The following is a 26922-nucleotide window of genomic DNA, read 5'->3' as shown; positions in this document are numbered from 1 at the left end:
AGAAGAACTTTGGAGTGTACAGTGATCGGCTGCCAGATAGGGAAGGTTGTATTAAACCTCCCTTGAAGCACATCACTAGTTCACAGCCTTCTCGTACTAATACCTCAGGCATATATATGAAAAATCAGGGCTTGCGCAAATAGGCTCGTTAAATCTATTGAGAAATGGATTTTTTTTCATGTAAACCCTTCAACTCAAAAGTTTGCCATATGAATGAAATCTTTCTAGACTTAGAACAAAGATACTTACTTTGATGGGTTTATCTGACAATCCTCACATGGATTCTTTTGATACTGGCATCTGTCTAGTGAGATCTGAAGCTGCCTGTGTAACTACCGTATCTTGGGGATTTCTATGACTCAGGTGTAAAATACTGATTGTGAGCCACCTGCAAAATTTCACGGCACTTGTTGTGCTAGTATAGTTATTGGAGAGACATCTTTTCTTAATCATAAACCAAACTGAGAGGCAGGACAGGCCTGCCACATCTCCAGTGCATGAATCTGATTCATCTGAGGTTCTCCACATCCTCAGAACTTCATATATCATCGCATCTTAGTATCAGAGAAAACTTGCATTCCACTCACCCCATCAGAACTGGACCAAGTCCCACAGATAGAGGTATCGTATCCAGTATGCATATGCAATGAAGTCTATTCTACCATATATAGTCTGGACCACTCTCCCTACTGGCTGGTCGAAACCAGAGAGCAATGCCTTGGCTACTCTTGATAGAAATAGTTAACATGTCCCTCAGATAAGTGCTCCTCCTAACATTATGAAGTCTGAGAAGTCCAGCATTTCTCACCAGTGACCTCGTTAACTGCCAAACTCTCCCTTCCTGGGCAAGATTATTGTGAGGCTGGCAGCAGAAGCACCAGATCACCACTAACATCTTAGACAGTTCTCTATCTGGCTTCAGGCCAGGCCATAGCATGGAAACAGTGCCAGTCACACACATGACCAGTGGCAAAACAAAACTGGTGAGGCAGGAGGAGAACCAGGAAGGAACAGAACAAAAGCCAAAGGGAGGATAGGATCAGATTTTTGAAAATACCTTCTTACTGCCTGTAGCTGGGGGAGGCACTTCGATAGACAGCAGAGAATGACAGGAGTTGAAAAAACGTGTGGCAGCTAGGGTGCTGCTGTCCCTTCCAACCTTCTGTTCATTCTCTGCTCAGCCACTGGCTAGACAAAGGGGGATGGGGCTCATTAATTGGCTGCTGTGTGCCCCTCCTTGCATACTTAAGCTAAGCTCAGGCTTTTCAAAAGCCTCTTAAGGTATGTCTACACTGCAATAAAAGATCTGCCACATGGTTTGGCTGGAGCCCCGGCTCTGACACCGCATGAGGTGGAAGGGTCCCAAAGTTCAGACTCTAGCCCAAGCCCAAACGTCTACACTGCAGTTTTCAGCCCCACAGCCCATCAGTTGATCCAGGCTCTGAGACATGGTGCCATGGGTTTTTCATTGCAGCGTAGATGTGACCTAACTATTTGATTAGCTGCAAGGAAACAGTTGCTGTTTGGCCATGCCTGGAGCAAGAATACATGTGGGCAATGCTGCAAGAGTCATGGGAACAGATCCAGCACATGGACTCTTAGGTTCCCACTTTCAGGAAGCCAGGGCAAGGAAGAATCAGGATGGCTTCTACAGCCAAGAGATGCAGTGCCCAGAGGAAAGGCACTAGTTTTGGGACCCCACTCCATGCTTGGGGGGGGGTGCACTCTGGTGAAGAGGTCTCTACCTTGCCATGGGGGTCACACCCAGGTTCCCCAGTCTCAAGGCCCAGACCACTTAAGGAGCAGGAGCCCTGCAGGGTGGGGGGGGGAACGGGGATGGGGAAAGGGGGTGGCTTGCTTCCAGAGCTGCAGAAAATAAAAACAAGAGGAAGCTGCAGGGGATTTAGCAGTGCACTTCTGTCACCCCCTCTGCCTATTGGCAGGAGACAGGGGCAAGGACACATGGGGCAGCTGATGCTGTGGGAGCATCTGGCTCGCTAGGTTCTGCTGCCAGGACTGTCCATGGTGCTGCTGCCCTTTCTCTCACCCTGCTCATGGTGGATAGGGGTGAGAGACACGTGAGGCTGTTGGTATGGCAAGGGGCTTTCCAAAACACCCATTCCACAAGCCATTCAGCTGGGACCTGGCAAGATGCTAAGTTCCCTCCCACCCTTAGCTTAAGGGGGAGGGTGCTAAGGTCAAGGGACAGCGTTGGGCCCTGCTCCCCCCCCCCCACACACACACTTGGGGGTAGGGGGCACAGTCTTTGGCTACAAGAATAAGGCATTGGGGTGACTGGGGCAGCTACAGCTCCTGGCTTTGCAGCAGCCCCTCCCTGTGCAGCTACAGGAGGGGTTGGCACTGTGGGGTTGAGAAGAGGCATGGGGGTAGATGGGGGCCATAGAACAGGGTTCCCCTCTTGTTCCCTGGGGGACCCCAGTCCAGCCCTTATGGAGACATTTAAAGTGGTGGCCTCAATTGGGCAAGGATTCCATGCTGAGGAAACGTGGACCTAGGGTCACTGCTCTGTGGGGATACAGATTCCTGCAGCACTTCAGACTGGATGGGACCACTGGTAAGGCAACAATGGTGAGGAGGGGAGCTGGGGGAGACACTCTCCCTCCTGGACTGAGGATCAGAGTAGAAGAGGGAGATTTCAGTGGACAGGAACCAGGACCTTGGCTAGGACCATTCATCTTGCAGCTAGCAGGCCACAGATGCCACAAGTTTGCTCCGCTTGCCAACAGAGATCCACAGGTGATTCCCAACCAGCTGTGGAACCTCGGCTGCTGACAGCCATAGGAGTAGTCAGGAATACAGTTGCCCCAAGGATATTCAGGGCCTGTAAGGTGTACCTTACTGAGTTCACAGAGTCTAGAGCTCAGCAAGGGCTCCAGCATCTGTGGCCCATCCCTTAGCATCAGATGGTGAAATAGGCTGTGTCCTTGGTGCGCCATGGGTTAGCTCCCACCACTGGATTGGGTTGAATAGTTGGACTGTCCTTTTGGTGTAAGCTAGCAGGTTTCCCAGGCCCATGTAGAGATTTCCTGGTGTGGAAGCTCTTGATCAAGGCGATGGGCACAGAAATGGTGACAGGAACTGCATAACCATTCTTATGGGGTTATTAAACGGCCTGCCCACGGTATGCAGTGCAATCATGGAGGCCTTTTTATTTAAGGCAGCATTTGTTGTGGCCTTCTTTGTGCTTTCAGGGTGACAGTGCCTCAGGCAGCCACAGACAGGTCCAGGTGGGTGGTTTAATTATCGGATGTGCAGTTGTCATTTGTGCAGTGTTGCTGCACTTACGGTTCTCTGAAACAGATCAGTATGGGAATGGGGCCTTGGTGGTATGAAAATGTGCAGGTGAATGCCTATGCCCTATAAGGGCGGTCAAAGCTTTTCTAGCCTTATGGAACCAGGAGCCAGGCTCACTGTTTTTACATGGGATGGTAGCTTCCTAACGAGATACCAGTTCACTGTGGTAATGAGAAAAGCTTTGGCCTGCTGTAGCCTCACCCCCGGCTAACTTTGGTACACATTCTTTCAGGACTGGCACAGTGACATCAGCAGCAACATAGGGCTTTGACTTTCACTAGGTTCAGGCCATAGAACACTGGAAATCGGATCGTTACAGAACTTGTGTTCACCCCAGGTGAAAGGTTGCTGGGATGGGCATTAAGTATAACTAACGCTGGCTGGTTTTGATCCCAGAGATATCCAAAGCATAGTCGATGTTTGAATTTGAAGATACTCTCTAGTCCGCAGTGGTTCTTAACCTTTCCAAACTACTGTACCCCTGAAGCCTGAGTCCCACCCCCATGGGGCTGAGGCATGTAACTTAGTTTCATGGCGCCCCTGTGGCTCCAGGCAATTGCCTTTCTTGCCACCCCCAATACCAGCTCTGCACTTGCGACCCCTCTAAAACCCCAGGTTGAGAAACACTGCTCTAGTGCATTGGGCCTGCAAGAAGGCAGCCAGGTTGGCAGCTGGCTCACTTCAGACTTGAAGCCGTACACAGGCTGTTGGTTCAGCAGGACAGGCATGCTGTGTGAGCGAGCTGGTCCTGGCACTCATTCATGCTGCTGGTTGGTGATGGGTTGATTAAGCAATTGGGGCTGGATGTTGGCCAGGCCGTAGAGCAGGTGCATCATAATTGCATTGCAAGGCTGAAGCCATTTGCCTTTGATGGTATGGCCAACAGGGCATGAGCTGGTCTCATCACTCGTTGATGCTGCTAGTTGATGTTGGATTAAGCAATTGTGGCTGGACGTTGGCCAGGTCAGCAGGTGGACTGAAGCGGAGCTGAAAGGCTGAAGCCATTTGCCTTCAGTGGTATGACAGATGATGGAGCGTTAGTTGGTCTCAGCACTCACTGATAGCCAAGCTACAGCCATCTGACGCCCTGATTATTCACCTGGGCAAAAATGGTCTTGGGGACTGCACAGGATTAAATTTAGGGACCAGGATACAGAGGGAACTGGCGCTCTTCCTGCAAGGCACTCAGTTTGTTTGGTCAGAGATACTTACAAAACGAGTTTGGCAAAGGGCCATTGAGCCAGCATGTCAACAGAGCAAGGAAAAAATGTGAATCGTGAGGTAGCCAGGATAATTTTGAAAGTTTGGTGGTGGTGGAGGGGATAATATATAGCAATATCTGATACAATAGCCCTGAGCTCCCTAGGGGGGATGGAGTTCATCTGTCAGATGTTGGGGCTAACATTTGGCTCCATGACATCAGGGATTGGGTGAGGCAGGAGATGTGTACTAAGAAGGAATATACATTCTGAGATATAGACAGGAAGAGGTTATTAGGGATCTTTGGTTGAGAGAAGGGAGAATCCAAATTAAATAAAATCAGTAGACTGATCCTCTACACGGGCAGCTATAGAAAAAAAAATGCTAGCATAAAGGTAACAATTAAGGTTGCCAGATAACTCTCAAGTCAGTAAATTATTCCAAATGCTAAGATTGCGCTGGCATTATATACTTTCTATTAATCAATACCATTAAATATACAAGATATGTAAGGTGCATGAGTTAATATTGTGGATCAACCCTCACATTTGCCTTTTCAGTGCTTGATCTCATCACTTTAACACTGAATTAATATTAGTATTAAAATATTAATAATAAAACACAATAGGCACAACATTTTTGTACATGAACTTCAAAGGCTCATTCTTGCCCTCAGAAACATGAACATGACTTTCACTGTAGTAGATGAGAGCATGAGTATTTATGGGCAGAATTTTATTTTAAAAGTTTGATTGGAGAGGTTCCTGGAACATCCTACGAGATAGTGTGTTGTGATGGCAGAATGTCTATGATGATGCTACATTTTGCATAATAATGTAGAAGAAAACAATGTGCTCTTGACTGATGATGCAGAATGACACATTCAGTTTGAGACTACTGCTTGAGAAATGTACAGTATCTATGTACTGTCCTGCATGGAATGTAGAGCTCTGATTTATTTTCCTGAGCTGGCCACAAGATGTCACTCTTATTCCACAAAAATCCTGTTCAACTGCATTCATTTGGTGGTTGCCTATGATATTTACCCGTTGAAGAATGAAATTTGATTTTAAAATGTCTCATTTTTATTCTGTGTTTTGCTATGTAATTTATCTCTGAAAAGAAAAATAAATAAAAGTGTCTGATGGTGTTTTGTTGGTACTTCTGTTTGAGCCCTGGCCTACACTTACCTGGAAATTCAGCGGCAGTCAACGGGAGTTAAGCAAGCTACGCAGAGTAGCTTGTGTAACTCCCATCGACTGTTGTGCTTCCCTTCTGCACACCGTCTTCAATGCACTGCGCTGATGGGAACTGCGTTCCCGTCGAAGCAGCGCTTCGCCATTTGAGGGGGTGGTTTACCAGCGTCGACTTCCTGATTGATTGAGCGGGTCTACACCGACCACTCAATCGATCCAGGAAGATCCATTTGACGGTGGCTTCTTTGCTGCTGTCAGTATAGACATAACTCATAAATCCACCCAAAGATTAGGGGTATTACTGTGGGAGTATATGGCTTTTTGTGGGCTGGGGAAAAAACTATTTTCAGTACGTGTCACCGTTTCTTAGTTCTATGTTTTGTAGTTCAAAATCTTTAATAAAGGCTAGTGGGAAAAAAATTACAATTTGAGAATGAGTTTCCCAGAGCTTAGTAGTGGTAGTGATATTTCCAAGGTCTCTGGAATTAAGACTTCACAAACTATACAACACAATAGCATCTGTTTTCTCTAAGCATCATTTGTATCCCACTGCATGGTAATAAGACATTCAATCCTCTGTCATTCATCACCAATGACAGTTAGGAGCTGACAATGATAACTTTCCTCACATGGCCAGTGCTGAAGATGTGGATAATTTGTAATAATACTCCTATCCTGTCTTATGACATTTCTATCACATCCATCATCAGACGGTCTAGGTGTGTGTTTTGGTTTTTTACACTGATACAGTAATGCTTCCACCTTGTCCCAGTGATCCCATTCCATCTCCTGATCTCCTTCACCCCCACTTATATCCCCCTCCCTTGCCCTTCTCTTCAACCTATCGTTGTTTTCTGGCACTTTCCTCTCTCAATACAAGAGGCTTTAGGCTCTCATATCTTAAAAAAAAAAATTCCACCTATCTCTCCAACTACCACCCGAACGCCCTTCTTCCTTTTATCTCTAAGCTTATTGAGCATGCTATTCATAATCATTTCCTGGAGTTCCTCTCTTCCAATTCCATCGTAGGTCCTCTCCAATCTGCCTTCTACTCCTTGCACTCTGCTGAAACCAATCTCAGCAAAGTTTCTAATTACTTTTTCCTAGCCAAAACTCAGAACTAGTACTCAATCCTCAAGGACCTTCAGCTGCCTTCAATACTGTTGTCATGCCCCTATATATGTACGCCCACAGCTTTTATAACCCTGTCTTCTCCTTGGTTTTTTTATCTCTCTGTTTGCTCCTTCAGCATGTCATCTGGAGGGTCTTCCTCATCCCATCTCCAACTTTTTGGGAGAGTTCCACAGGGCTCTGCCCTTGGTCCCCTTCTCTTCTCCCTCTACACCCCATATTTGGGTAATCTCATCCACAAAAACAAGTTCTGTTATCATCTCTATGCCACCAACTTGAAGATCTATCTCTCTGCTCTGGACCTGTCTCCTATTGTACAGACTAAAATTTCAGCCTGTCTGACATTTCCAACTATAAACTTAAGCTCAACATGGTCAAAACAGAGTTCTTGATATTTCCCTACAAACCTTCTCATTCCCTCCTTTCTTAGTCACCATGAACGCCGCCACCCTCATTCTTGTCACTCAGGCCTGTAACATAGCTGTCATCTGTGACTCAGCCCTTTCTGTAGATCGTCACATCCAGGCTGTGTCCAAATCTTACAGATTCTTTCTGTATAACATCTCTAAAATTTGGCCTTTTCTATCCATCCATGAAGCTAAAACTCTTATCTAGGGATCCTCATCATTTTGCATCTTGGCTACACCAATGTTCTTCTCTCTAGCCTTGACAAATTCCGTCTTGAGCCACATAGATCCATTTAAAATCTGCTATAAAGATCATTTTTCTGGTTCCTGATTTTGATCATGTCAGCCCTCTCTTTGCATTCCTCAGTTGGTTCCCCTTTCTCCATCATATTAAACATAAGCTACTTGTCTTGACTTACAAGGCCCTTCACAGTTTATCCCCATCCTACCTAGCATCGGTCATATGCTGTTGATTCTCACATCCATTCTGTCAATGATGCCATCCTCCATCACCCACCTGTTACATTTTCAAACAGGTTCCTTAGTGTTTCCTCCCATGCTGCCCCTCATGCTTGGGAGGGGCAAAACTACCTTGCTGTCCTTCTCCAAACCTCTCCTTAAAACTTTCCTCTGCCATGATGCAAACAAAATCTTGATATTGCCTAGCAGTTGGTGTGCTGAGGTAACTGACTGTCATACTGAGGAATATTGTCTCATTATTTCTTTGTGCTCTCTCGGTCTGTTGTATCTAGCTGTTGTCTCTTGTCATATATTTTGGGGCAGTTTTCATCTTTTTGTTCTGTGTTCCTACAGCGCATAGCACAATGAGGCCCTGATCCATGACTGGGGTTCACAGGCACTACTGCAATTCAAATAAATAATAATTATAATACAGAACCATTCACCAGAGTATCCCAAAGCATTACAGTTTATTTACATTTATACTCAAGAGTGACTCTAGAAATGGCACTGAGACATTACATATTTCTCAATGACTCAGTAGCAAATTACTGAGTTTACAAAGCTGTCTAACAGCACTGCACCCACATTACTGAGATATGAAAATCAAGCTTTGTTCTCTCTGGCTCATGCATCTGCCTTGGCGATAAAGATACTGCAATTAAAACTTTGTTAAAAATTCAAGTGAAGTGCAAGCTGGACAAGAACCCTTCCAATTATTGTGCTGGCTGAGCAGTATCAAGGGGAGTAAAAAAAGCAGTAAAAATTGTGTGTTACTAAATTAAACAGATGTGACTCAAGAAACAGAAGATCTGTGAAGGAAAATGGGGTTATTTTTACATAGTCACTTTTTTCACTGTAATTGTACTTTGAGGAACCCTGTCAGGTGTGTATTAAATGCATTTCACAGATAAGAAAACTAAGTCACAAGAGAGGATATGTAACTTGCACACAGTATTGTGTGAGCTGAGAATACAACCAAACTTCTGGTTTCGGTCTACAAATAGGAGTCAAAGGACCATAGTTAATTATCTGTATGGAGATAGTATCCAGAGGCCTCAATTTGCATCAGGGCCCCATTGTGCTAGTTGATATAAAAATATAGAAGGAGAAATGTAGCTTGCTCTGATACTCTTACAGTGTAAGAGCGTGTCTACATGGGAAAGTTTTACCAGTTATACAAATATAATTACACTAATATAGTTAAACCTCTATAGTTATATTGGTATAACTCCCCATGTGGACACACTTATTCCAGAATAAAAGTGACTTTTTTTCAGTTTAGTTTAAACACCTTCCATGTGATATAAGCTAAACTGGAAGCCACTGATACCAGAATAAGAATGTCCGCTGGTATACTGGTCATACCAGAGCTTAATTTGTGCCATGGGCTGGCATCTCTAGTCAGCAGTTCATAGCTCCAGCACCTCTGAGTTTGCTTTGTCAGTTATGAAAGTAAAAAAAATGGCTTGAGCCCCAGCACCTCTTTCATTACAAATTAAGCACTGAGTAATACTGTATCAGTTTACAGTCATACTTCTGCTTATATTGGTAGAACTTCCCATGTAGACACACTCTGTTGATGCATCTTGTTTCAAATCAGAGCTTAAGATACAAAAGGATGGAAATGGATAGGCAGCAGGGAGAAGATAGTACCTTGCAGTTACTAGTTAGATATTGCACAATCTGATAGTTAATAATTTTCAGATTTGGAAGTAAGTAAATAAAATCCTCTGTCCCTGACTAACCATTCAACCAAAGCACCCTTCGTTGCCTAATTTCTAAAGCGTCACTGAAGAAGTAGGTGTTGAGAATGAGAATGAAAATGTTAATGGCCATTATGTATTCATTCAGAAAGAGCATTCCACGTGTAACGCTGACAGACGCTGGTCAGCGGCTGACAGGATACCTCTGAAGCTTGGTGTATGAGCCTCTACTGCAGAAGATGAAAACCACATGGCTTTTAGCTAAGGCTGTACCAGACTCATCAATCTCTAGCTGGGCTCAGTGCCACTAGAAGGGGACAGATACCACCTCTAGCAGGAATGGGTTACACATGGAGCATGAGCGAAAGCCCAAAGCTAAATCCCGAGCGGTCACGTGCTAGGATCATCTGAGCATATATCTCCAAACCAATTCCCTCAGGCAGTGGTGGCACCTTAGTCCCTCCTGTTCACTGTCTGTGGCACTCTAAAGTGTAGTCTCCTGAGGGCTGCTGTGCTTTGATCTAATTACAATTGTTGGGCTTGTACAGGGGTGGTTGGGCGGTGTTCTGTGGCTTGTGACATACAAGAGGTCAGACTAGATGCTCTAGTAGTCCCTTCTGGCCTTAAACTCTGACTCTAAAAGGTATCAGACAACTCACACTGAAGTCAACTAGAGTTGCAGGTTTGCACCTTGTTTCTGAAGTTGGCCCACAGTATGTAAGATCTTCAGGAAAGGCATCAGGAGACCATGTCTGTTTTTATTCTGCAAAGGGCTATGCACACCTACAATATTTTGCTGTGTAAATCATAATAGTTTGTCTCGCTGGCATTGAATGAATTTAGATTTTAAAGAGCTATGATTATCAAATCTTGCAGTAAGGCAAAAGCTTTCTAAACAATTAGCCTTAATAAGGAGAATTTGCTGCTTTGAAAATAAACTTATGTTTCAGAAAGAAAATGATAGGCTGTACACCCACAAGCATCTTTATGAGAGCAAAGGGAACCTGTCATAGCAGGAAGTAAAGTAGTAGGAAACAGAAGCAAGGAAAGTACTAAATCTGTATCTCGACTGCTGGCTAGCACTGTCTCCCCCTCATGCATATATTAAAAATAAAGCCACCCTGCTGAAGATGCAATTTTATCACATTCGTAATATCAAACTGCTACATTTTCTGAGAGAGACAGACTGAGGAACTTATATAGTTTGAGCCCTAATTCTTTTAATCAAAGGATGAGCAGGCTCCAGATCAGAAGCTACACAGCTAGCATAAGGCTGTAATGTGCGATAAGAGACTTTTGTGCCATTTCTGCCAAGCAAAGGACTCATTCAGGATCAGAGCTAGCCAGGAATTCTTTGACACAATAAGTTGTCAGAAAATGATGATGTGCCAAAACCAGAAGTTTTTTTGGGGAGGGTCAGTTTCAATGAATTTCCCGTTTGGAAACTTATTTTTCAAAATTTTTTCTAAGTCTCAAAAATCCCATTTCAACATTTTCAAAACAAAATGTTCCTTTTTTGGTTTGAAACAACTTTTCATCTTGAAAATCAAGTTAATTTATAGCAAAAATTTTTAAAATGAGGCCACAATTGAAATGTTTCTAAATTATTGAAACAAAATGTTTCAATCCAATCCCCCAAAATTGGGGGGGATTTCTAACGCATGAAAATTTGAGATTTTGACTGATTCAGAACAGGATTTTTTCCCCCTAAATCTCAATTTGCAGTACTGGAAAACCATTTCCAACTCTATTCAGGACACTAGCTGTAAATTAAAGAGTAGAGAGAAAATGTCCGTCTGCCTCAGTACATATATGCAGGAAGTTCTGGGTTCATGTAGCTATGTGACTGACTCAAAGACTTTATGGAATGAATTCCATTGGCTTTAAGACCTTTGAATCAGGCCCTCTATCTCCTGTTTTAAAGTCTGGTCTAAATCTGGGTCAGGCAATTCAGGGTACATCTACACTGCAAAAAAGAAAACCTATGATAGCAAGTCAACCGATTTGGGTTCACAGGAGTTGCACTGTAGGGCTAAAAATAATAGTGTAGATGTTCTCTCGCGGGCTCTGAAACCCACAGAGTGGAGTGGTTAAAAATAACCCTGTACACAGTCTACACTAATGCTTCCACCATTGCTAGCATTACTGATCCCCTGTCAATGGTAGGCCATTGATAGAATTTTTTTTTAAATTCACATTGGGTCATGACCAGCCAAACCTAGTAGTGGGAGCCAAAGTCATGAGCCAGACGTCAAGAGTCTGCTGGGTCAGGATACCGAAGGATCAAAGGCAGGAGACAAACTGGAGATCAGAACCACAAACCACAGTCAGGTCACATCAGGACACCAGGGGGTCAGACGCAAGAGACAAGCTGGGGTCCTGGAACAAGTCAGATGCCAGCAGTCAAGCTGGGTCAGAATGCCAGGAAATCAAGCTGGGGAAAAGGAAGCAGGAGTAGATAATAGGGAGCATAAGGCACACACTCCAGAGCAGGATGGGGTTCAGTTGTTCAAAGAGCTTCTTGTTCTTGCTATAGGCCCAGCAGCCAACTCAGCTGCTCTGGGGCTCTGCCAATTAGCCTTCAAGGATGGAGCCTCTCTTTGGGGCTGGCTTCGGGACTCTCTAGTAAGTTATTGCCAGCAGTCTGCCAGGTGGCGGGTTGGAGCATGGTCACTCCCATGAACTCTGCAGACCCAGATTTAAGATCATTGGGTCACGACAAATTGTGGACAGTATCACAACTGTCACACTTTAGTAAATCAAGAGTAACGGCATTTATTTCACACCAGTTATTTCCAAGCAACTGGTGTCAGTGGAGTTACTCTGGGTTTACCACAAGTATAAGTGGGAGTAGGATCTAGCCCATTGTATTGAAAATATTTTTTAAAAGACAATAAAACCCTAAGAGCCAGGTTCTGGTTATGAAAAACAACTAGATGTGAACATGCAGGGACAAGTGCCTCTTGTTTTACTCATGTAAAACTCCCAGTGATATGCCATCCATTTTTCATCTTGTGCCTCCCAATGGGTGTTTCAGACAGATATGGCAAACAGCATTTGAACCTTCATGAAAGAAAATTTTCTCAACACTAAGACAAGTGAGAATTCTATTTGCATACTAAAAGAATACTCAGGGATTGGAGAGCCCCTATGCTGTAAAATAGGCCATTGTCAAGGGTGTAGTTCATGCTTCTCTATAAGAAATGCAGCATGCAAGGACGCACAGCCTATCAAGCATACAATGTCCCTGAAATAAATTAATTTCTGGTTACTCACTATAGAAACAATGGCATCTGAATCATGTCCCTCTTGTCTTTCACTTGCTTTTTATGCACCTAAGTGCTTTTTGTATGTCACTTAAAATTAAGGGAAGATGGGAAAACAGAGAGGCAATTTGTTTACACATACAACTGACTGCATTGTGAAAGTGTAACCTATTGGCAACCCAAGTAATTACTTGGCATTGCAGCCTGAAATTCAGGTTCTAAAGACTTGTGTAGTGATAGAAAAATGAAATACATGTTGAATTAACTTTGACTAGCGCCACCATTATGATATGGTCTGGGATCAGAAAATGTAGGTTCTGTTTCCAGCTCTAACTTGTATGACTTCGGGAAACTAACTTACTGGTAACATTTCTGTCTCTCAATATCATCATCTGCAAAATGAGGATGAGCTGCATCTAATCAGAGAAATTAAGGCTTATTTCTTTACTGTTTGTAAAGAGCTCAGAGATCCTCTGGTGGAAGGTGTCATAACATTAATACTAAAATGTGCAATCTATAAGGTGCAGAGACCCCAACAGATGTCTGTAAGGACTTGTTTGAATGATGAAGGCACATAATAGTCCCCAAGAGGGCCTCCCACTGAGGCAAGAGTGCTTTCGTCACCTCCCAGGGTTCCTTTAAGGTATTCCATAGGAGAGATACTGTGGCCAGAAGCTGCTGAAAGCCACAACAAGGGGCCATGACTTAACCTTAGCGATCCCCATGACCTCATAGTGCTGGCCTCAGTGAACAGTCCTAAGAGGATGTTATTAGGGATGTGTCTGTAGCAGGTTGGGGAGGTCACGGAAAAGGAAAAGGTAGTAGGTGAGGGGAAAACAAACTCATAACAGTGAGACACGGGTTAGTCACTGGGAATGACTATAGGTAAGGACTAAATTGGAGATGGAGGGGGAGAGCTAAAACCAGCCCCTGGATCAAGGAGGGTTGCATGAAAAACACGGAATGGAATTAGCTGGTTGGAGTGGGGGAGGGGAGGGAAGAGGGCGACAAGCGAGGCGCCACAAAAAGCTCCTGTACCCATTTAGGCCCCGTAGTCTGTCAGTCATGTTCAAGGTCAGTCCACCAGGGCAGGTGGGGGGAAGAGAGAGAAGTGAAGGAAATTCAACACAATTTTAAACAAGCTACAGGTATGGACCCATCATGGTAATGGCTAGTCCCTGCCCTTGTGCTTGTGTGTTGTATTCCTTCCCCTTCTTTTTTTTTTGGCTTAATTTTAGGATGTTTCTTGTTTTTAGTTTGTAAGCAATTTGGGGCTTACAAGGCCATCTTATATGTCTGTACCTCACCCATCGCATGTTGGGTGTGTTTGAAGCATACACAGATAACAGAATAAAACAATTGTTCATAACTAAATATAACAGTCATTAGAGCTAACAAAGTTGAGGTGGAAAAAAGAAGGATCCTTAAGGTGAAACCCCCAGGGCAGCAAAATTATACTGCCATAATTTGTTAATTGTTTACTATCTGCTGTGTGTATAGATACAGTGTATTCACTTGAAAACCATCCTCTCACAGATGAAAATCTCTACAAGATTTTACCTTCCCATGAAATCCCAGCCATAATTGTGGATTCACTTGTCCATACAGCAAATCCCTGTGGTCTTTTTGAAGTTTTACAATCTTTGGTTTTGTTTGTAAAAAGAGCATTTGAGCATATTTATACCTTTAAAAACAGCAGCAGCAAAAACTCACCCATCCACATCTAAGTGGGGAGCAAGAGTGAGTAGCTGCTTTTAACAACTTTTAAAATTTGTTTCTTCTCAGAAATGCACAGTGTGTGAAATTCACCCATGAAAATGAGATGGAAGAATCTGCATTAGAACTATGATAGTTCCATTGTGTGGGATGGATCATTGTCAGCTATCCCTTGATACTAGGATGATATCTGCTAAGGGGAAAGTCGTTGATGAGACTGAAGATGGCTGAGGAGTCCAATTTTTGCTCTACAGAATTTTGCACATATGTGACGGGCGGTTGCTGGGAAAGAGCACAACTGCTGGCCAGGATGCTGTACACTTTCCTTCCTCCTCCGTTTCTCAGCCTCTTGAGCAAGGCGATTCTCTTCAAAACAGGCAGAGGCTTGATGTATGATGTAATGCCATTACAGCCTATTACTAGCCATTTCTTCCCAGTTCATGGAGTAAATGCCTCCCTTCTTACGACATACTTTCAAGGTGTCCTTGTAACATTTCTTCTGACCTCCACAGGTCCTCTTACCATGACTAAGTTGAAAAAAGAGGACTTGCATCAGAAGATGAGTATCAGCCATCTGGACACAGTGATCAGCCCAGCAAAGTTGATGTTTCATAATCTTTGCCTCAACACTGGTGACATTAGTGGCAGAGAGAATGTTGGCATTGGTGCCATGGTCTACCCATCTGATGCAGAGAATCTTCCTAAGGCAGTGCTGTTGATATCACTCCTATGTCACCTATATCTCACAAAGAAGAGTGGGGATGACTACTGCATTGCAGACCAGGATCTTAGTTTCCATCCACAGATCTCTGTCAATAAAGACACGATGGAGTAACTTTCCAAACAAAGTGCTGACACAATGGATCCTTTCAATCTGCATATCAAGATTAGTTGTCTGGGAGAGGTAGCTACCAAGATAAGGGAAATGTTCAGCGTTTTCCAGGGATTCACTGCCAATGACAATTTGTGGGAGAAATGGGGCAACCTGTGCTGAGGCAGGCTGGTGGAGCACCTTAGTCTTCCCAGTGTTGAGGGAGAGTCCTAGGCTACGATAGGCACCTGAGAAGAGATCTAGAGTGGATTACAAGTCAGCCTCAAGTGTGCTAGGATAGCACAGTCGTCAGCATACTGAAGGTCAGTATGAACAGTCCTGGTGAACTTAGTTTTAGAATGGAGATGCCGCAGATTGTGGTACGGATAGCTGAGGAGTAGATGTGCATAAGTGACAAGTGAGGGTCCACTGAGCTGAGAACTGCACCAGCTCCACGAAGACCAGCTTAGCAGAGTGATTTGGTGACCTTCTGCCTGGCAGAGTGACTGAGTGCATATGGGTGGCTGCTACTATTCCAACCCAAGAGGGGAAGATAGATTCAATCTTCCCTACCCGCAGAGAGTTCTGTTCATAAAGGGCGGAGGTGAATTTCATCTCTTGGGCATAGACAATGTACCAAATGTGGCTTTACACAAGCTATATAGTATATATAATCTGATGTGCCGACACTGTCCTGCTTTGCTGCCAATTCATGTCTGATTTGCTGAACACTATTACCCCTGAACTCCTGTATTACTGCTTTCCAGGTTCTTCCTCCCATGTTTGTTGTGTTTGTTTCGTTTTCCCCAGATGTATTAGATGTATTTTTCCCCAGATGTATTTTTCCATGTTGACTCACGTGTTATTTTGTCTATGCTTCTAGTCTCTCTAAAGTCATCTGCATTATTTCTCTGTGGCTGGTTTTCACCTCATCCCAAGGAATAACATCTGTGATTCCATTAACCTAGAATCATGGAAATGTAGGGCTGGGAAGGACCTCAAGAAGTCATCTAGTCCAGCCCTTGCACTGAAGTGTGACCAAGTACACTTAAGCCACAACCCTGCTTGGAAGCCTACTCTAGTGCGTAACTATCCCTATAGTTAGACAGTTTTTCCTAATGTCTAACCTATATCTCCCTTGCTGAAGAGTAATTCCATTGCTTCTTGTCCCATCTTCAGTGGACATGGGAACAATTGATCACTGTCCACTTTATAACATCCTTTAGCATACTGAAAGGTTGTTATCAGGTCCTCCTTCAGTCTTTTTTCAAAACAAAAAATTCAGTTTTTTTAACTTTTCCTCTGAGGCTATGTTTTCTAAACCTTTTTTCATTTTTGTTGCTCTCTTTGTTGTCTTCTGGACACTCTCTCTAAGTTGTCCACATCTTTTCTAAAGTGTAGCATCCAGAACTGGATACAATACGCCAGTACTCCTCACCAGTGCCAAGTACAGTAGGAGAATTACCTACTGTCTTATATACGATACTCCTGTTAATAAACCCTAGAATTATATTAGCCTTTTTCACAATTGCAACACATTGTTGGCTTATATTCAATTTGTGATCCACTAGATCCCAGATCATTTCAGCCTAGCCAGTGATCCCCTTTTTGTATTTGTGCATTTGATTTTTCTTGTTCTAAGTGTAGTGCTTTGCACTTGACTTTACTGAATTTCATTTGGTTAATTTCAGACCAATGCTCTAATTTGTCAAAGCATTTTGAATTCTAATCCTATTAGCCAAAGTGTTTATAACCCCTCCCACCTTGGTTTCATCTGCAAATGTTACGTGCATACTCTCCACTCCATTATCCAAGTCATTAATGAAAATATTGACCAGTTCTAGACCCCTGCTGGACCGCATGAGATATAGCTCCCAGTTTGACGGTGAACCATTGACACTGGACAGAGAACTACTATTTGAGTATTGTATTTCTACCAGTTTATAGTAATTTCATCCAGACCGTATTTATCTAGTTTGCCTGTGAGAATGTCATGTGGGACTGTGTCAACTATAGCTTCCCTTCTATCCACCAGGCCAGTAATCCTCTCAAAGAAGGCAATTGGGTTAGTTTGGCATGATTTGTTCGTGACAAATCCATGCTGGCTATTCCTTATAACCCTATTATCCTCTAGCTCCTCACAAATTGATTGCTTAATAATTTATTCCACTATCTTTTCTGATATCAAAGTTAAGATGACTGATCTATAATTCCCTAGTCCTTTTTTGCTCCCCTTTCTAAAGATATGTTCTGTGTTTGCCCTTTTCCAGTCCTCTAGGATCCCACCTGTATTCCAGGAGTTCTTGAAGATAATTGCTAGTGATTACAAAATTGCTTCAGCTATTTCTTTAAGTACCCTAAGATGAATTTCATCAGGCCCTGTTGACTTAATTCTAAATCTAACTTATATAAATATTCTCTAACCTGTTCGTTCCCTATTTTAGCTTGTGTTTCTTCCCCCCATTGTTAATATTAATTGTGTTAAGTATCTGGTCACCATTAACCTTTTTAATGAACACTATAGCAAAACAGGCATTAAACACTTTAGCCTTCTTGAAGTCATCTGTTACATGTTATGTAAGATACTAAATAATACCAGTGAATGGTGTTAGACTTCCATTAGCCACCTGCCTTCATCTCAATATTTTGCCATGCATAGTTGCCCTTTGTTCATGAGTCTTCAGCCAATTCTCAATCCATGTGATATTATCTGAATGATTCTGTATGATGAATATAATATTTTCCTACTCACCATCAGTTATCAGTGCTCTGCTTGTAAGGACTTTTCCCAACATAAATTTGATCACTGCCAAGATAGAGCAAAGGATTCCACTTAAAATGGAGACACTAAACAGAAAATCATCCTGTAAGAGAAGATGGTAGATATTAGTATGTCTTCCGCATCTAGCTGTCCTGTATATTAATTGCCAAATTCTATTTTGAAATAGCTCACTTATCCAACAGAAGTAAAGACTTGGTATTAGATTTCCATTCCACTCTTTGCTTACTCTGGTGTGCCTAGTCACTTCATTACTGTAACAGCTTCACACGGGGCCCTCCTATGGCTCAGGTCCTCTGCGACCACAAACCAGTCAGAGATCTCAGCTTCATGATCCCACCAGTGAGGTTTATTTACAGTTTGCTTGCTCACCACCTTCTATTTACAGACAGTTCAGCTTAACTGCCTCAGGGGCCTCACAGTCTCAGCTACCAACCGAGAGTCGCTCATCTCCTCCTTATGCTATGGCTTCTTTTTTTCTTCACCCCTGCACGTCCTTCCTGTGAGCTTTTTGTAGCCCCTGGCTAATGAGGCTGGCAGCTGCTCCCTATTGGCCCACTAAGTGCAGGTTTACTCAGCAGGACCCAATTCTCTTCCTTAATTGGGGCTCATGTGACAGAGGGCTGGCTCAGCTTTCCTTTGCCTAGCACCCTATCTCAATCACAAATGGTTAATAATGGGCCCAAGCACAAACTTTTGGATCTTGAGCCAGACTACTCAGAATTAGGAAATATTTTGATCTGGATTTGACTGGAGGCTGCTTCTCTGTCTAACCACTGCATGAGTAGTAATCTGTTAACTGAGTTACAGAGTCTTCATCCTGGCTTCCTTACTTTGGTTGATTTTGATCTGAATAATAATATTTTAACATCATTTCTGGGTTTACAAATCCCTATTCATTAAAAGAGAGGATGAGGGAGAAAGTGGGCTATGGCCAAACGCAGGTGCCAGTGAAGTCAATAAGAGTTTTGCTATCAATTACTGTTTTCTGCAGCTGAAATTCTGATCTCATAATCTGCTACTGGTTTGGCTTTGCCGCTTAGTTTAAGATGTTACAATGTCAATACAAATACATGAGAAACTTCTATTCTACACCATAAACAACTGAAATCCTTCCAGTGACATATGACTCCTGTAGCCATTTATAACTGCAACACAATGTTAACAGAACTGTCTTGATTCGTGTGAATCATCTCTGCTGACGTCCAGTGGTACAATGTCAATGGAACCCTGGGATTATGATAAAAATAATTCCTGCACAAACTCTTACTGAGAGCAACAGGATTTTGCATCAAGTTGATCCATCTCCATTGTTATCAGCAGAGGATAACTATCAGAATGGGAGACCTAAGGAAAGGGAAAAGGGGCTTTGGAAGGAGGTCGTCACTGGGGACAAAAATCAAGAGCATAATATCTTTAAATAAATCACTAAATGTAGGTGGGAATCATATCATTTTCTTTTTTTATTCTATTTAGACTCAGATTTTAGGGCCAGAAGGGATATTAGCATCGTGATCACCTAGTCTGACCTTTTGCTCATTGCAGGCCACAGAAGAATTTCTCCCTCCCCATTCTGTAACAGACCTATAACCTCTGGCTGAGTCACTAAAGTCCTCAAATCATGATCTAAATCATTGAGAATTGAGAATCCACAATTTACTCTAGTTTAAACCTGCAAGTGACCCTTTCCTCAGTTGCAACTGTAATAATTGCAACTATATCTGGCAATGGCTGACTTGATAGCTAAAAGGCCCTTAGTTTTCCCTGCAGATTTTCAACCTAGCTGGTCATTAGCTAACAGGAAGATGTGGCTTCTCAGCCCAGGCAAGTGAAGCACAGCCTAACCAAGAATTCCCAAAAGCTACAAAATACATTGAGCATATTCTTTTTTATTTAATTGAAGAATGTATACAGATTTAAGGACAAACTGTGATTTTATTTAAATGTCACAACTTACTCTCTCCAGCACTGAAACACAATGCCAGAAAGTTTGAAGAACATGGTGCTGCACGAGGCTCAAATCTTGGTATAGCTAATAGTGCATCAAGAAGTTGCCTTGTTATCCTGGTAATTTACCAGGCCCAGGAGACACTTTATAAGGGTATTGCCATGGTAACCACTGCTTGATTAGGCCAGAGCAGGATTGTAGCAGGTAAATTCAGGTTTCCGGGGGGGGCAGAATTAGGGCCTGTGCTATGCACCTTCCCTGCCCCATGGGGTGGTGGACCCCGTGCGTACGTGTAAGGAGCCTCCACCAAACCCCAGATCTGCTTCCTGGGCCACCCCCAGGCTCGCCGAGGTAGCAGTAGTGGCAGTGGTGGCTCATGCTCCCAGGTTTGTCTGCTGCTTTGTCACTATAAATAAGGCATGCTTTTAATAGTTGTTAAATTATACATTGGACAGGGGCTGAGGTGGAAATAACTGTTTTGAGCCTCACTTGCCAAAAAAGTTAAGTCGCCACTGCCTCCCATTGATCATTGTCAGTGGAAATCCATGTAGCATTTATATCAGAAAATGGGGGGGGGGCAGTATGTGAGGGTGGTCTGGCTATATGATTAACTGTCAGTAGCACAATTCCACTAGTGGGAGTGCTAGTATAGACTGGTCACTGGTATTTTACCTCTTGTGCTGTCATTTACCTTTTTTCCAAGTAAGTTTATATGACACAATGTAAAAAAAGCCTGCAGGTGTCTGCACTAGAACTCTCACTGTTGTCACTGATGAGAAAAGTGTAAAGAGGACAACGTCTGCTGCGTTTTAGCACTTCTCCCTAGTCAATGTGACACCGGGCGCCTTTTACGTAAGAACTACATATGCTATAGTCTACAGTATGGTTTGACTAACATAGCTCTCCAATTACAACCCCGATCCACGGCAGTCACGGAAGGATGTTTAAATAGTTCTGATACCTATGTGGGCACAGCCTAATTGGATCTAAATGTTAAATTTAATCAGAAACGTAATCAAATTAAAGGGGGGACTAGCAGTGTGTTTACAGTATGACTTGGATTTCTTTACATATGAAGGCAATTTCCCATACATACCTGGGGAGGAAAAAAAACCTTCAGCTACTGATCTAAATATAGATTAGTATATTCACCTCTATATATGTGCAATTAATTAGCATTCATTCTTTGATTAATTTCATCACATGTCCTGATGCTCAAGAAGAGTTAGCCAGACCTTATTTCTCCATTAAGTTCTTCAGAGCATGAAACGTGCCCTATTTTTGGGAAACTTTATCTACAAATGCAAAGAAACAATTTAGTAAGCACTCAGCTGAGCAAATGCTGTGTCTCTCCTACATCATGGTCACCAAGGTAAGACCTAGGGCTGAGATGAGACCCTCCTGCTTAACTGGAATTTTGTGAGGTGGGATTTAAGTTTAGTTGTTTGCTCAAGCCTAGTCCATCAAGGAATTTTAGGGGAAGTTAATTAATGTGGGAGTGGCTTTAGGACACAAGATAGAACTTTAAGGGGTTAAGAAATGGAAGGTCTTTATTTTCCGGGGCCGGGGTTGAGGACTCCAAAGGCTAGTAACTCTCCACACAGTAGATTTTAAAATAGTTTCATAATTTTAAGGGTGACAAGGTGAGTGAGGTAATATCTTTTGTTCAACCAGCTTCTGTTGGTGAGAGACAGAAGTTTTCAAGCTACACCGATCTCTTCCTCTGAGTAGCTCTAAAGCTTGTCTCTCTCACCAACAGAAGTTGGTCCAATAAAAGATATTATCTCATCCAACTTGTCTCTCTAATACCCTGGGACCGACACAGCCTCAACAACACTGCATACAACAATGGAAGAGATCATAATTTTAAGGACAGCGACAACTTTTTTTCCCTTCAGGCATGTTCCACAATTGATAAGACTTACTTGAATTGCCAGGAAAAGATTTAAGTTATACTGTGGATTTCATGGTCACCAGCTGTGATCTTTTCAAAGATGATATACTTCTCATTAAAGTTTTATTGTGGAAATCAGTGTGTAACTTTGCTTCTGTAGCTTTCTGAGGTTTTAGGAATACATTTTTTGCATGTCCTTGTTGCTTTTTCCAGCATTAGGGAGAACAGTGAATGTTGTAGTGAACCTCAACCACTTAGTACTTTGTTTACAAAGTCAAATGTATATAATACATTGCCACTGTATAAGCAATGATGTGCTATGGCTTAGGTTGCTGTATTTATACCATTTCTGCCTTATTCTGCCAATTAGTGGGGAATTTGCTAAGACGACATTTTTCTCACTTCAACCAGAATTCCTTCAATCTGCTAGTCAGACTTAGCTATAGTTTCTTAATATGACTCCAAAGGATTGTGGGATGTGACTGCAAATAATTGTAGGATTAGGTTGACAACAAACAAGCATGGCTCCTTTTAAAGGTCTTAGGTGGAGAGAATTCTTGATTTAGATGTTCAGCAGTTCAAGTCTGACTCTTCATTCAGAATCTTGAAAAATATGTATCTGATTCCTTTTATTATAGCATTTGTTTTGTTCCTTCTGTGTTGTAGGTTGTTTTTTTTTGAGAAAGGCTATGATTTTAAGCTATATTTGTTTTGTAAATGAGGACATGTAGCATAGGTTTTTGTCCTGAATTCAATTTATTTTTTGTATGTTTTGCCATATCCATGGTGCCTAAAATGTATTTTGCCATTTGTTATGGCTGCCCTGTTGTGTGTTACTAATGTGATCAGAATTTGTCTAGCCAGTTTTAGAATCCATGAATAACCTATACATTTAATGAAGGTTTCTAAATAGATAGATATCACTTCTACAAACTCTTAAACTGAATACATGAATGTATTATTTCTAGGGGTTACAGTAAAAAATTTACATAAGTTATTTCTGTCATTGAATTATAGAACATAACTTAAGTATTGTTACAATTCATGTAGTGCAAAAAGGGATCTGATGATAGAGAAAAATTGGGATGTCGACTGGGTGACCAGATATGTTCTTCCAGCTCTAGTTTTTATGGCAGATGTACAAAGTGAAAAATAAAAAACAAAGTGACCTAAAGAGCTTAGTTTAATGCCATAAGACACTAGGGGCCAGATTTTCAAAAGAGCACAGTTTGCATGTCAGTACCTAAATGATTATGATAGTAGATGAAAGTTTTAAACAATATCCACAGAGTGACATTAGGTACTGTGGTAACTGAGTACTTTATAGATTAGATAGGTAGACTAGAGAGAGACAGAGAGAGAGAGAGAGAACAATTTTAAAAAGTAAAAAGGCTTCCAATTCTAAAACCACTCTCCTTAATCCCTTAAAATACTCCTTGATTTCCAGATGCGCAATACCTGGAAATAGGAAGAATGATGCAGCCCTTGGCTCAGAGGTAGCAGGAGGGTTTGAAAGGTGGAAGAGGAGACAGCTCGGGGCACCTGTCTTGTGGATAAGACTGCGAAAGAGTTTGGCAGCTAAGAAGGGAGATGAGAGTGCCAGCCTTGGATCAATAGGTGAGAAGGTTGCATGAGGGTTGTCAGCTCAAGTTGCTTGTTGGGAGATAGGTTGCAGTAACATTCAGAAGCTGATATGCCGTGGGTAAAGACAGATGGTGGGGCATGGCAGGAGGGTTATGCAGCTGCCTTGTACACCAGGGAGATTGCGGTAGGGTTTGGCAGCTGGGAGGAATCCAGTGGAGTGCTTTTTGGGGGACTGCAAAATGTTTGGAGTTACTGGCACAAGGAGGGGTTCTTATTAGGTCAGTTGCTTTGGGGATAGGGATATTAAACTGATGCATCCAATAATATGTCGTATCGCAGATATGTAAGAGTTAAATATGGCACTCTGTGGCTGTAAAATCATTATCTGACTAAACTAACTTGTTCTTCTGAGAAATACTAGAAGAGACACAATATTGGAGATCTAAATTAATAAAATAAGCCTGACCATCTGGCATCATGTCCCTCAGGACCTTCCCTCAGCCCCACCCTCTTCCCTTAGCATCTGAAAATCACAAACAAGTCTCACTGTTCATTTACTCTCTGCATTATGTTACTTAAAGCAATAGCAGTTAATCAAAGCAGAAGATTAAATTTTAGATGCTGAACATTTCCATAGGATGGAGTCTTCTCATCATGATAAATAGCTCTTTCCTTTTTCATTCTCCTCCCCTCTCACTCCCCACTGCGTGTACCCACACCTCTTTTACTTATTTATTTAGACAGAGTGAGCGTATGATTTCATATATAAAATATCAGTGCACACTTAGTCTGGTTCAGTGCTGGACTGCCATTCTCCGCACCATGCAGGTGCAAGCAGCACTGAACACATTATAACAATGAGAATCCCCCTGTACAAAACAACCTCATGCTGATGCACAATTGCGTGATCCAATGGTTGCCTCATAGGGTATGGACAGGGCACTGATTCAAGGCTGGTTCATAAGGGAGGATATGTATCCGAGTGCATTTCTTAGGGTACATCTACACTGCAGCTGGGACCACGCTTCCCAGCACAGACAGACATGCTATCTATCTCTGCTCAAGCTAGTGCACTGAAAATTGCAGTGTAGCTAGGGATGGCATGGGTGGTGGCTCAGGCTAGCCCCCAGAGTACGTCCTCTGGGGCTCTGGGAGGGTTTGTATTCAGGTGGCTAGCCCAAACTGCTGTGTTATGTCCCCCTCCATTTACACTGCTATATTTGGTGTGCTACGTGAGCACAGCTAGCATGTATCTGCCTACCCATGCTTGGGAAGCATGCTTGACTTGTAATTTCTGCATTTCAGAATTAACATTGAACTTATTTTAAAGCATTGTGCTCTCTAAGTTGCCAGAGAGGAATAATTTTTTAGGAAAGGGAGCTCTCAAATCTTGTCCCTTGATAAAGCCATCTAGTAGCCCCCTATACTTTAGCCAAGTGCACTTTGACCACAGGTGTAGGTGAGAATGGGATTTCTAGAGGGGTAATGACAGTTCTGTGTCCAAGCTGCATTTTGTTAAACTCAAACAATCTTTCCATGCAGAGCAGTGACCATCTGTTAGTAGTAACGACCTTGATAGTACTCATTAACATATATTTTTGACAGGTTTCCACCATGGGTTTTTTTTGAGTGCATTAGGGGTCTGTTTCTTCAGATAAACCCCACATTGACTATCTTATATCTTCAAAGTTAGAAAGGGGCCCTCTTGTTTTTTAAAACTTTCCTTGGTTTAAGTTTTTAAAAATAACCTCTTTTACATAAGCTACATTAATTTTTAAAAAGTTATTTCTTTGAATAACAAGGGTGAAGGTCAATTTTTATCTACCTCCTTCACATAGTTCTAGGAAGGATAGTGGGGAGGGGGCTGTTACATAATTTCTCTCCTTTAAACTTCTTATTTTATACATTAAGACCATTTAAACAGTTAAAAATGTGTTAAATCCCATTTATTTTTATTGTAAATGGTAACTGTTCTTTAGCTGCACAAGTTAACAGCTTTTGTAAAAGCTTGCTTCTTCAGATAGGCATCATTGCATACAAAAGAGACCTTACATTTTATTTAAAAATAACTAATGTTAAACTTTATTTAACATGATAGCAAAAGTGTTAAATGGAGGGTTGCTTCTTCAAATCTTTTGGCAATCACAAAGCCACAGCTTAATAGCTTCAAATAGGAGAAGGGAAATATTTATCTTACTCTTTCTGCAGTCACAAAGCCATGCTTTTTGTCTTCTATAATGTTTATAAAATACAGCTTTATTCCTATTATTTAATCCATTACAAAATTAAAGTTTAACTGGAAATTGACTTTTAATTTAAAGTAATTGGAATAAGCAAGCTTAATATAACTTTTACAAGTGTCTTTAACAAAACTAAATCCTGTTTTTTAAAACTTTCCTTGTTTTACATTTTAAAAAATAGCTTATCTCTTTTTTTGTATAAACTGCTTTTTTAGTGTCATCCAGTATAAATCTGCTCACATAGCTTTATTCCTATCATGCAGTTATGTTAGCAAAATAATTTTTAAAAGGGTTTGTTTCTTCAGGAGCAGTATTTATCTTACATTTTCAAAACAGTTAGAAAAGGGCCCTCTTGGTGGTAAAATACTAGTTTTTCCTTTTAAATTTAAAAAAGTTTTTGCATAAGCTGCTTTCTGTGTGTCATCCAAAATAAGGAAGCTTGATATAACTTTCATTATCTCTGGTAAAAAGTATTAACTCTTTCACATAAACAGTTTTGTATTATTTTGTTAGGGAAAACTTTAAAGACTGATGCATTTGTTAAAACTTTAACAGACTTTAAAAAGTTAAACTGTGGGAGAAAAACAGCCTTTTTGTCCATTGTTTTACCATTTATATAATTTATTTACAGAAGTTTTAAAAAGCCTCTTCTGTGGGTTTTTTTGTTTTTTTCTTTTGGTTTGGTTTTGGTTTATACCAGCCTCTTCAAATGATAGGTTCATTTGGTTCAAAAAATGAATTCTATGATGTATCTGAAGAACAGTTTCTGATTGGCCTGACCAAAAGGCATGGTTGCCCTTGAGGCTGCCTCCCAGAATAGTTATTTCCCTACAGGCAACCATTGGGATAAGCTGCTTTTCTCCTCTCTCTATCCCTCCCTACCTTCCTTTGCCTGTGCTCAGTAACCTAGGTTTTCTTGCCGCTTTAAAAAGTTTTTCTTCTCTCTTTCTCAGCCTCATGCTCTGTAAGCGACACAAGCTCTCTTGCAGCTTTTTTTTTCTTTTTCTTTTTCTTTTTTTCAAAATAACCTTTTTTCTAAAAATTAAAAAAAAAAAAAAAACACTTTTTGAAACCCTTTTGCTCCTTTCCCTGCCATGTGGTGCTCACTGTCTTTTTTCCTCTTCTCTCTTTACCCTGCACTCACTAAACTTTCTCTAACCTAACAAAGAATTCTTTAATTACCGAATACCCTTTGTAATTTCTTTTCTTTAATTTTTTTCTTTCTCTCAGCCTAATGTGCTCTGCCTTAAAAACTTTCTCTCAACCTAAC

At 41.8% G+C, this 26922-nt stretch overlaps 1 protein-coding gene across 2 annotated transcripts in view; it reads right to left on the bottom strand.

Moving 5' to 3' along the window:
• TMEM163 (transmembrane protein 163) overlaps window positions 1-26922 on the bottom strand; it is a 177228-nt gene that overhangs the window by 7445 nt on the left and 142861 nt on the right. For both annotated transcript variants that reach the window (XM_067549542.1, XM_067549541.1), the window contains one exon: window positions 17960-18071. In XM_067549542.1, coding sequence (XP_067405643.1) covers window positions 17960-18071 — 112 coding nt within the window. The remainder of the gene's footprint in view (window positions 1-17959; window positions 18072-26922) is intronic.

The sequence above is a fragment of the Emydura macquarii genome, unplaced genomic scaffold, assembly GCF_026122565.2.
Source record: "Emydura macquarii macquarii isolate MOO-44397 ecotype Brisbane River unplaced genomic scaffold, CSIRO-AGI_Emac_v2 contig_1253, whole genome shotgun sequence".
NCBI classification, from domain to species: Eukaryota; Metazoa; Chordata; order Testudines; family Chelidae; genus Emydura; species Emydura macquarii.
This window is presented reverse-complemented; position numbering and strand designations above follow the sequence as displayed.